Below are 11,159 nucleotides of genomic sequence, written 5' to 3' on the forward strand. Positions count from 1 at the left end.
GGGCGGGGGCGGGGGCGGGGGCGGGGGCCGGGTGCCCGCGTGCCCGTGGCCGGCCTCACGCCGCGCTCTGCGGGTTGGCCACGCGGCCCAGGAAGTGCAGGGCGGTGGAGTCCTGATCGTAGACGGCGAACAGGAAGGGCCGGTCCAGGGTCACCTCCAGGACCTCGGCGGACTCCGTGGGAGGCTGGGCGGACTCCGTGGGCTGCTCCCCCTGCTCGGCTTTGAGCTCAAACAGGACGCTGTTCAGCACCTGCAAAGCAGCCGGCGTTGGGGTCGCTCCTGGAGGCCCCACGGGGCCCGAGGACGGGGTGCAGAGGTGCCCGCGGGGGGGGGGCAGGGGGGATGGTCCCAGCCTATGGGACGAGGCACGGTGCCTGCACCCCCTCGACGACTCTCACTCAGAGCGACACGGCGGCTCCTCCCCAGAGGACCCCTCGCTCGGACCCGCCCGTCTCCACCTTCCACCTGGCCGTCCCGGCAGAACCCCCGGCCACCCGTGCGTGGTGACCCCACTCATTCATTTTTCTTTCTTTTCTCTATTTTTATTTGTTTGTTTTTTTTTTAATCCTCACTCGAGGATATTTTCCCATTGACTTTTAGGGAGAGTGGAAGGGAGAGGGAAAGACAGAGAGAGACATCGATGTGAGAGAAACATGGATTGGTTGCCTCCTGCAGGCGCCTCCCACCAGGGCCTGGGCCAGGGAGGAGCCTGCAACCAAGGTACGTGCCCTGGACCGGAATCGAACCCGGGACCCTTCGGTCTGCAGGCCGACGCTCTATCCACTGAGCCACACTGACTGGGGCTATTTTCCTTTATTTTTAAATCCTCACCCGAGGATATTTTCCTATTGATTTTTAGAGAGAGTAGAAGGAAGAGGGAGAGACAGAGAGAGAAACATCGATGTGAGAGACACACATCAATTGCTTGCCTCCTGCAAGCGCCCCAACCAGGCCTGGGCTCCAGCAACCAAGGTGCGTGCCCTTGATCGGAATCGAACCCGGGACCCTCCAGTCTGCGGGCCGGCGCTCTATCCACTGAGCCACACCGTCCAGGCCTGACCCCAGTCATTTAGCACAGACGGCTCCTGCCCCCAACAGTGGGCTCTGAGGCCAGGCCTGGGTGGGACCCCGTTTGTCCACGGCAGCACCGAGCACCGAGCCTGAGCACGCAGGCCCCTGTCATAGCTGGGGAGCATCGTCCCCTGTGGCCCGGGACCGTCTGTCCCACGGGCTGGCCCTGGGCTGGGGGCACCCTCCTGGGCTGGACCCTGCTGTAGGGTCTGGGAGGAGGGCAGAGCCGCCAGCCCGGGGTGAGAGGAGTTGCGCTCTCCACCTGCCTCTGCACAGGCCCAGAAGGTGCTGGTCACCTCTCTCCCACCTGGGCACACCCACCTGGCCACGCCTCCTCTCCGTCCGGCCCCGCCCCACCTTCCGGAAGCTTCCTCGGTGTCGCTTCCATGGACAGCCCCCACCCTGGGAGCCAACAGACCCATCAGCAGGGCCGCCCCGTACCTGCCCGACGCGGAGGGGTTCATCGCTGATTCTGCCCAGGCTCGCCTCGGCGCCCAGCAGGGTGGCCAGCTTGGCCTGGGCCAGCAGGTCCTGCAGGTCGTAGGAGCCTCGCAGCGCCAGCTGGGGCATCGTCAGGCGGACGGCCCTGCGGAGGGGACCCAGGTCAGGTGGCCCAGGGGGCGCCCCCGGGGCGGCTGGGCCCCACGGAGCAGGCGCCGGAGGCCCGGGAAGGCGGCTGGCTCGACGTGTCCCTGCTGGAGGGGGCGCCGGCCCCCCCACCCTGAGCTGGTCCCCCGGGGGCCGTACCGGGGAGCCAGGTTCTTGGTCCAGGTCAGGAGGTCGTGCTGGAAGGTGAGGGCCTCCACGTCGGCCAGGGCCGCGGCGTCGTGCGGCTGGACGAGCAGCAGGCCCACGTTGGCGCTGAGCGGCACGCGGGTCAGCGAGAGGTTGTTCCGGGCGTCGCTCCAGTGCTGGAAGGTGCCCGTGCCCGACAGCATGGGGACGGCCACGGAGGTGGCGTTGTCCACCCAGAACTCCCGCGGCCCCGCCAGCAGCGAGAAGCCCTTCATCTGTCCTGCAGGCAGGGAACACGGGGGAGTCAGCCGGGCGGCGGGCACGGGGAGGTGGTGGGGGGGACCACTGGGGGCCGGGCTGGGCGGGCCGAGGCGGGCAGACCCCATAGGCCTCTGCTTTCCCCCGGGGCCCGCCAAGTCCTGCTCCTGCGAAACCCAGCCCTGGCGCCGCTCAGGGAACAGCAGCTGCCGAGGTGAGGACGCACCGAGCTTGTGCCGCTGCCCGCTTCCTTGCGGCCCACAGGGGGCACCCGAGGGCTCAGGTGCCTCCCCCACTAGGAACCGATGGGGCAAACCGCCCCAGACCCGGCCGGGCCCGGAGCCTGAGGTCCAGCAGGCTGGCTCTGTGGTTGTTTTTTAATCAAGTTACTCTTTGTTTTTTTAATATATTTTTATTGGTTTTTTACAGAGAGGAAGGGAGAGGGATAGAGAGTTAGAAACATCGATGAGAGAGAAACATCGATCAGCTGCCTCCCGCACACCCCGCACTGGGGATGTGCCCACACCAAGGTACCCTTGACCGGAACCGAACCCGGGACCCTTCAGTCCGCAGGCTGACGCTCTATGCACTGAGCCAAACCGGTTTCGGCTAGTTTTTGTTTTTTAATTTATTTTTATTGATTTCAGAGAGGAAGGGAGAGGGAGAGAGGGATAGAAGCATCCATGATGAGAGAGAACCATGGATCGGCTGCCTCCCATAAGTCCCCCACTGGGGATGGAGCCCACAACCCGGGCATGTGCTCTTGACCGGAATCGAACCTGGGAGCCTTCAGTCCACAGGCCGACGCTCTATCCACGGAGCCACACCGGTTAGGGCTCCAGTTACTTTTTTGGAGCAGTTTCAGGTCCACAGGAACATTAAGAGGTGGCGCAGAGGTTTCCGTGTGCCTGCGATTCCCCCACCCCTCCCAACTCTGAAGAGCCAGGGAGAGAAAGACAAGCACCCTAGGGTCTCCCTCACGCCGGGGATCTAATGCGCACAATGACTAACGAAACAGAAACAGAGGACAGACGGACAGCTGTCGGGCGGCAGGGGCTGGGTGAAAACGGTGAAGCGATGAAGAAAGGAAAACACACCTTGGAGTCAGACCACAGGATGGGGTGGGGGAGGCAGACGGGGGTGAAGGATGGGGGAAGGAGACGCGACGGGCGGTGATGACACGCATTACAACAGACGGATGCTGTGCTGTGGACGTGTGCGCCTGACACCTGTCTCACGCGATTAACCAGTCACGCCGATGCATCCCACTTTTAAAAAAAGACGCTTCCGCCCGGCCAGTGTGGCTCAGTGGTTGAGCGTCGACCTGTGAACCAGGAGGCCATGGTTCGATTCCCGGTCAGGGCACGTGCCCGGGTGGCGGGCTCCATCCCCAGTGTGGGGCGTGCAGGAGGCGGCCGATCCGTGATTCTCTCTCATCATGGATGTTTCTCTCTCTCTCCCCCTCTCCTTTCCTCTCTGACATCAATGATTTTTTTTTTTTAAGAAGCGTTTGTGACCTTCTGCACACGCTCCCCTGGGGAGCTCAGCCCTGCCCCCAGGCCCAGCAGGAGGCTTTTTAGTTTAGAGAGGGAAAAAAGGACTAACTTCTTTCCACCCACAAACTGAAGCAAACAGATGCTGGAATCTGCACGGAGGCTCCCCCCCAGCCCCGGCTCTCCTGCAAGCTCCATCCTTGTCCGGAGGTTAAGTCAATCTCTCCAGGTTAAGTCAACGGATGTGGCGGAACCTGCCAGGGCCAGCACCGGGGCTGGGGGGGGGGGGTCAGCGGTGCTGGGCAAAGGGCGGCCGGAGCCCATGGGAGAGACATCCAGCTGTGCCCTGAGGCCCTCGTAACGAGATGTCGCTATTATCGTTTTTTTAGACAGAGTAGAAGGGAGGAGGGGAGAGGAGAGAAACATCGACGTGAGAGAGACACAGCCGTGGGTTGCCTCCCACACAGGTTCCGACTGGGGGGTGGGGATCGGACCTGCAGCCCCGGTACATGCCCTTGACCAGGAATCACACCCAGGACCCTCTGGTGCACACGCGGATGCTCTAACCACTGGGCCACGCCAGCCAGGGCGAGGTTGCTCATCCTGATCGAACCTCATGCATGTCCCTCAGAGGCAGGGCTCTCAGCCCACCCGTCCGTCACAGAGCCGCCACCTGAGCGTGTGCTCCCCGCGGAGTTTGCCTGGACAGGCCCTTGCCGTCCGCAGTGCACACGGCACGGCCGTCGGGACGACCTCTGGGGAGGACGCTTGCCCACCAGGACTCCTGCCAGCAAGGGCTCCCACCTTCCCAGCAGCACACGAAGTCTCACCATCCGGCCCCCAGCCCGGCCGGCGTGGCTCAGTGGTTGGGTGTCGACCTATGAACCAGGAGGTCACGGTTCCATTCCCGGTCAGGGCACATACCCAGGTTGTGGGCTTCATCCCCAGTGTGGGGCGTGCAGGAGGCAGCTGATCAGTGATTCCCTCTCATCATGGATGTTTCTATCTCTCTCTCCCTCTCCCTTCTTCCCTGAAATCAATTTTAAAAAATAAAAATAAGACAGAAACCCAGCCCTTCTGAGCGAGGAGCTGGGCCGTGGGGGTCAGGGGGTGTGGGTTTGGACCCCAGGTCCCTGCTCATGGCTGGGCCGTCTGGAGTAAACCACTTTCTCTCTCTGTGTCTACTTCTTCAGCAGGGACGCCTCTTCCCCGCACACAGGAATTAAGGGATGCGGGTGACAGGAGGCAGGGTGGCAGCTGCAGACACAGGGCTGCAGGTGGGCGGGCCGATGCCCAACCGAAAGTCACCCACGGAGCCGGAGGGGACACATTCCCGTCCTCCCGGCCGTGTCTGCCGCCTGCCCACCTCCAGGGCCGGGCCATGCCCAGCTGAAACGCTGGGCGTGAGGGCCACGGAGACAGAGCACCGCCACCCCCGGGCGCCGGCCCTGCCCGGAGCCCACGGAGGCCGGGCCTTACCTTGGAAGTGGACCTGGGCGTCGAAGATCAGGTTGCTGTCCGGGCTGACCTCCCGCAGGGGGCGGCCCATCTTCCACCCGGTCACGGCCTGCATGAACCTGTCGATCTTCTCCGCGGCCAGCTGGGGGTCGGCGGACAGGTCGAGAGAGCGCGGGAGGGTGACGGGGGCGAAGGGGGCCAGGCCCCCCACGAAAGGCTGCTTGAGGCGCAGGCCGGGGGCCGTGAACAGGCCCAGCACCGTGGACAGCAGCAGGCGGGTCTGGCCGGCGGCCCCGCCCTGCAGGACCAGGAGGCCCTGGATGGTCTGCAGGGCGGACAGGACCTTGTGGCCGTCCAGCCGGGAGGTGCAGCTCTGGTCCTCCCCGGGGACCCCCAGGAACGCCTGCAGCCGGCCGGCCGTGGGGTCCAGGGCGCCCAGGTAGAAGGAGGTCAGGGTGCCGAAGAGCGCCGTCGGGGAGAGGACGGCCCCGCCGGCCGCGGCCTGCGTCTCGGTCAGCGTCTTGTACATGCGGAAGCCCATGAAGTTCAGCAGCATGCCCACCGTGGCCACCCGCATCCTGTCCTCGCCCTGGAGCCTCCGGGCAGCCAGCACCAGCTGCTCCCTCAGCGCCTCCTCGTCCACCGGGGACGTCTTGGCCTGGATGGGGACGGCCGTGAAGGTGGGGTCCGGGGGCGTCTCCCCGCTGGGCTTCTCCAGCTGCTCGCAGCTGCTCTTGCTGTAGACGAGCATGTGGAAGGGGTGAATGTAGAGCCGGTCGGCGGCGGGCAGGCCAGCCCAGGCCAAGAGGCAGAGCACGGCGGCCCTGAGGCCCACGCCTGCGGGACTCATGGCGCGTCTGCGGGCCCTGAAGGGTGAAAGGTGGAGGGTGAAAGGTTACTGAGTGCCCTGGAGCCGGATTGGTTCCCAGGGCCCTGCAGCCATTCGCCTAGAGCAGGGATGGCGAACCTATGACACGTGTCAGCACTGACACGCGTGGCCATTTCTGATGACACGCGGCCGCATGCCGAGGATGAAACGTTTGCTGCTCCTGAGGATGAAACATTTGCGACTAGAGTCTTGGAGTTCGTTTTTTCCTCAAAGTGGCACACCTCCCGAGTTATGCTCAGTTTTTTGGCGAAGTTTGGCACACCAAGCTCAGAAGGTTGCCCATCACTGGCCTAGAGAAACCCCTCATGTCTGTGAACTTCAAGGAGAAGAAATGGATTCAAGGTCCCCAGAAAACATCTATAGCCTGGCCAGTGTGGCTCAGTGGCTGAGCGTCGACCTATGAACCAGGAGGTCACGGTTCGATTCCCGGTCAGGGCACAGGCCCGGGTTGCGGGCTTGATCCCCAGTGGGGGGCGTGCAGGAGGCAGCCGATCCATGATTCTCTCTCATCATTGATGCTTCTCTCTCTCTCTCCTCCTCTCTCTTATTTTTTCCCTTAAATTTATATATTTATAAATTTTTATAAAATATATTTATACATTTTTATTGATCTCAGAGAGGAAGGGAGAGGGAGAGAGAGATAGAAACACCAATGATGAGAGAGAATCATCGATCGGCTGCCTCCTGCACGCCCCACACTGGAGGGGGATCGAGCCCACAACCCTGGCATGTGCCCTGACTGGAATCGAACCCGGGACCCTTCAGTCCGCAGGCTGACGCTCCATCCACTGAGCCACACCGGCCAGGGCTACAAAGGTATTTTCTAAAGAAGGAAACAGCTACAGGATCCCGGTGCAGAACCCCCCGTCCCCGGCGGAGGAGTGCTTTCCTTGGGGTTTGGTTCACGTGTCAGGCCTCAGCTGAAAGGTCGCGGCGTCAGGCGCACCAGCCCCCTCCCGCTTTGCACCGGTGAAGGGCACAGGCCCCGCTCGGGTGGCGCAATCCCACGGGTCATTTTCAAGGCAGAGGCCGTGAGCGGCTCTCCTGCCCCGAGGGCTCTGGGTCAGCGGGCAGCAGGGGTCCTGGCCCCGTGGGTGGTCCTGGCCCCGTGCTCTCTCTCCCCTCACCCCTGCTCCGTCTCCCTCGTCACCAGCCCCTCCTTCTCGGTGCCCCTACCCCTGGTGGCTCAATGCAAATGGCGAGGGTGGCAGCTGACGCTTACATAACGCTTAGCACCGCCAGGCACGGCTCCAGGCTTTTCCTACCTCAGCCTCTCTCCTCTTCTCACCAGCACCCCCTTCCTGCGGGGGGGGGCGAGGGGGAGGGGGCTCCCGGACGCCCTACTCTACGCTGCCACTCCGCCCTGCCTCCCGGCACTCTGGCCCTGGTCACCTGGTCGTACTCCGCATGGCACAGACTCGTGCACATTGAAAGGAAATCAATGAGAAGAAAGATCCGGGCGGTAATTACGTCACTGCAGAAAATGACACGTCAACGTAGTATATGCAACATAGCATCGTAAAATCAAAACACGCGTGCGATTGGCGCCGGCAAGAGCTTTCTATGTATTATTTTTAAATTGCCAGTGCGCGTCCCGCGTTCCGGCCGGTCGGCAGGACATACGTACGGCCGGTCACTTCGCCTTTTATATACAGATAGGTGTTTAGTGTGTATTGCCTATCTCCTCCCAGGTGAATGCACACCCCCTCGAGGGCAGGGCCCTCCCACATTGCCCCCAAAAGTGCCTGGGCCACCGCAGTGACTTGATGCGTAGCTGTCAAATAAGGTAACGAATGCTGCTTTGCAGAGGAACAGAGAGGTTTAGTGACTGGCTCGAGGCCACACAGCCAATAGGAGACACAACTAGGATTCAAACCCCTGGAAGCCCCAGTCCACACACACAAGCACCGATCTAGACCGCCTCCTGGACGGACTAGTAGGGATTTGCCTTTTCAGTGTATCCGAACGTTTAGAAAGCACTCACACCTTCTGTTGCTCTTAACCGACACCCTAGCCCAGTGGTCGGCAAACTCATGAGTCCACAGAGCCAAATATCAACAGCACAACGATTGAAATTTCTTTGGAGAGCCACATTTTTTAAACGTAAACTTCTTCTAACGCCACGTCTTCAACCTAGACTCGCCCAGGCCGTGGTATTTCGTGGAAGAGCCGCACTCAAGGGGCCAAAGAGCCGCACGTGGCTCGCGAGGCGCGGTTTGCCGACCACGGCCCTAGTCCATGAGCCAGGGAGGCCAGGAATTGCTTGTTGGCCCCATTTACAGATGAGCAAACCGAGGCTCAGGGAGACGGCGATGAGCTTGACCTCACAGACCCAGGCCGGGAGCCCAGGACCGGAGACAGGTCTGCTCAGAAGGGGTTCGGGGACACAGCCCTGGGCGCCCTGAGCCTGGCCCTCCGCTCCCCCAGGCCCCCCTGCCTGCACCGCAAGCTGCACAGTCCCTCTGGCTGGAAGAGGACCCAGTGAACTCCTGGAACCTGGGGTGGGGTGGGGGGGGACTGGCCCCCGTGAGGCCTGGGAGAGGGCCCAGGTCTCTGGCAGGACCCAGGGTGGGGCCGAGGGCGGACGGCCCAGGTCTGCAGGGCTGGCTTGAGGGGAGGGAAGCGCATTCCCTGGGTCTTCAGTGGTCAAGCGCCTGCAGTGCAGGTCACCCCTGGCCCCTGGCCCCTGGCCCCTGGCCCCTGGCTCCTGGCTCCTGGCTGCCGTTAGCTACCACCCTCCAGCTGCTCTGCCCCCCACCCCAGCCCCCACCCACCTTCTGGGCCCAGCAGAAGACTCAGCTGTCCTGGGAGCGCCTGGGGCTGGGGCTTCGGGTGGTGTGTGGAGAGGGACGGACTCCCGGCTTACCGTCGGCGTCAGCCCCCGAGACCAGCACCTGCTGCGTCGGTTCCCGACACCAAGACCTTCCGCTTCTGTCCCCAAGACCAGGACCCGCTGTTCTGCGTGCGAGACCAGGACAGCCTCTCCCCCTGGCCGGCCACGGAGGCCCTCTTTATACGTGAGGGGCGGGGATGGAGCCGTTCCCAGACTGTCCTGTGCCCGGGCTGGGGAGAGGGGTTACATCACGGTGGGGGAGGGGGCCCGGCCGCCAGGCCCGACGAGGGGGCTGGACGCCAGAGGGCCTCCTGCTGGGACAGCTTCCAGGAAGTGGGCTGATCAATGCGCTCCCTGCTGAACAGGACGCGCTGGGCCGCGGCCCAGTTACACATTCACTGAAGCTCCCGGGAGCGGGAGGAGCGGGGGCCGCGGCCATCCTGTGGGGGGTGGGGGGTGTGAGGGGCCTCTGCCCCCTCAGAGGCCTGGGGTGACTCTTTCTTTCTTTCCTTTTAAAAAAAAATTTTTTTTTTTTTGCCCTGACCGGTGTGGCTCAGTGGATAGAGTGTTGGCCTGCGGACTGAAGGGTCCCAGGTTCGATGCCGGTCAAGGGCATGTACCTTGGTTGCGGGCACATCCCCAGTAGGGAGGTGTGCAGGAGGCAGCTGATGGATGTTTCTAACTCTCTATCCCTCTCCCTTCCTCTCTGTTAAAAAAAAAAAAAAATCAATAAAATATATTTTTTAAAAAATAAAATGTTTTTTGTGTTGTTTTTTTTTTTATTGATTTCACAGAGGAAGGCAGAGGGAGAGAGAGAGAGAAACATCCATGATGAGAGAGAATCACAGATCAGATGCCTCCTGCACAGCCCCACACTGGGGATGGAGCCCACCACCCGGGCGTGTGCCCTGACCGGGAATCGAACCCTGACCTCCTGGTTCCTGGGTCGACGCTCATCACGGAGCCGGGCCGGCCGGGCGTGCTCTCGTTGACCGGGGCGCTGGCTCGGGTGCCCTCGGTTCGCTTTAGGGCCCTCCCCGTCCCCGTCCGGTAAATCAGACACGGGAAGCACGAGGTCCAAACCCACTTCTCCGCGGAGGCATATCCTCGCGCTGGCGCCCCTGCCCGCGGGCGGCCGAGCGCCGTGTTTGCTTTGGCGCCGGTCCCGGGGAAGCGTCTGCCGAGGGCAGTTCCGTGCGCCAGGCCGCGAGCTGAGATAAGGATCGGCCGCCCGGATGGAAACCTGCGGCCCGCCTGTTCCACGGAAGCTCTGTCGCTGGAATGACTGACGTGCTGTCCTGGGGGCCGAGGTGCTGGTTCTTGCAATAACCGAGCTCCGGGAAAAGAAATATTTACTTAGCGATCAGCTCTTCCTCTACGGAAAGCATTGCGAAGAGATTTAGGGGAAGCAGGCCGGCCGGCGTGGCTCCGTGGTGGAGCGACGGCCTGTGAACCTGGAGGTCACAGGTCAATGGCTGGTCCGGGCACACGCCCGTGGTGTGGGCTGGAGAGACGGCGTGCAGGAGGCAGCCGGTCCGTGACTCTCTCTCCTCATTGATGTCTCTTTTTCTCTCTCTCTCTCTCCCTTCCTCTTTGAAATCAACACAAATATCTGGCTCTTTTTTTAAAAAAATATATATTTTATTGATTTTTTTACAGCGAGGAAGGGAGAGGGATAGAGAGTTAGAAACATCGATGAGAGAGAAACATCCATCAGCTGCCTCCTGCACCCCCCCCCACTGGGGATGTGCCCGCAACCAAAATACATGCCCTTGACCGGAATCGAACCCGGGACCCTTCAGTCCGCAGGCTGACGCTCTATCCACTGAGCCACACCGGTCAGGGCTGGCTCTTTACAGAAAGGGTTTGCCAGCCCCTCCTCTGAATAAAAACGAGACGGCCCGTGAGCGAGCTCTGTCTGTCCCTGTAATGCAGACCATCGCCAGCAGTAATGGCAGTCACATGTGCTGTTCCTTAGTGACATGTTCTATTCCTGAGCCCCCTTCTGAGGGCAGCACCGCCGTTCTCCGACTCAGGACCTGCCCTCGTCCTGAGTAAAACCGGCCCTGGCCGCCGCCTCCGGGCCCAGTGTGGGTCCTGCTCTCTCCCCATAAAGCCACCCCCCCACACCCCCGACCCCACTGGGTCTCCCCAGCGTTCGGCAGAGGATCCTGCCCCAGCTTGGCCCTGGCCGGCCTCACACGCCCTGTGGGTCTGCGGGAGCCCGGGAGGGCAGAGGGCTCTCCCTGGCGTTTGCCATCCGGGCGTGTCCCACCTCCGTCGGCAGGGAGGTTCCCGGGCGAAGAGGCAGAGCCAGGGCCTGGGCTCGGTGCCCCGAGCGGTTCCGTCCTGCCTGGCACTCGCGTCTCGCTCCTTCCTTCCTACCCCTCGCCGGCCCGCGTCCGCTGCCCGGGGAGCAGCC

General features: G+C 62.4%; 1 protein-coding gene across 1 annotated transcript; it reads right to left on the reverse strand.

Moving 5' to 3' along the window:
• Positions 1–55: 55 nt before the first annotated feature.
• On the reverse strand, positions 56–8,831 carry AGT (angiotensinogen). The gene is made up of 5 exons (XM_054713097.1): positions 8,771–8,831; positions 5,037–5,881; positions 1,819–2,086; positions 1,513–1,657; positions 56–250 (listed from the first exon to the last, which is right to left on the reverse strand). The coding sequence occupies exons 2-5, from the start codon at positions 5,863–5,865 to the stop codon at positions 56–58; spliced, it is 1,437 nt and encodes a 478-aa protein (XP_054569072.1). The 5' UTR covers positions 5,866–5,881; positions 8,771–8,831.
• Between the last annotated feature and the right edge of the window lie 2,328 nt (positions 8,832–11,159).

Source organism: Eptesicus fuscus, chromosome 24, assembly GCF_027574615.1.
Source record: "Eptesicus fuscus isolate TK198812 chromosome 24, DD_ASM_mEF_20220401, whole genome shotgun sequence".
NCBI lineage: Eukaryota > Metazoa > Chordata > Mammalia > Chiroptera > Vespertilionidae > Eptesicus > Eptesicus fuscus.

Excerpts from the sequence above, each read along its gene's own strand:
- AGT (XM_054713097.1), bottom strand. The coding sequence starts at position 5,865 with ATGAGTCCCGCAGGCGTGGGCCTCAGGGCCGCCGTGCTCTGCCTCTTG. Across the intron at positions 2,087-5,036 it reads CGCCCAGGTCCACTTCCAAG|GACAGATGAAGGGCTTCTCG; the intron begins GTAAGGCCCGGC and ends CCCTGCCTGCAG. Across the intron at positions 251-1,512 it reads AACCCCTCCGCGTCGGGCAG|GTGCTGAACAGCGTCCTGTT; the intron begins GTACGGGGCGGC and ends GCTGCTTTGCAG.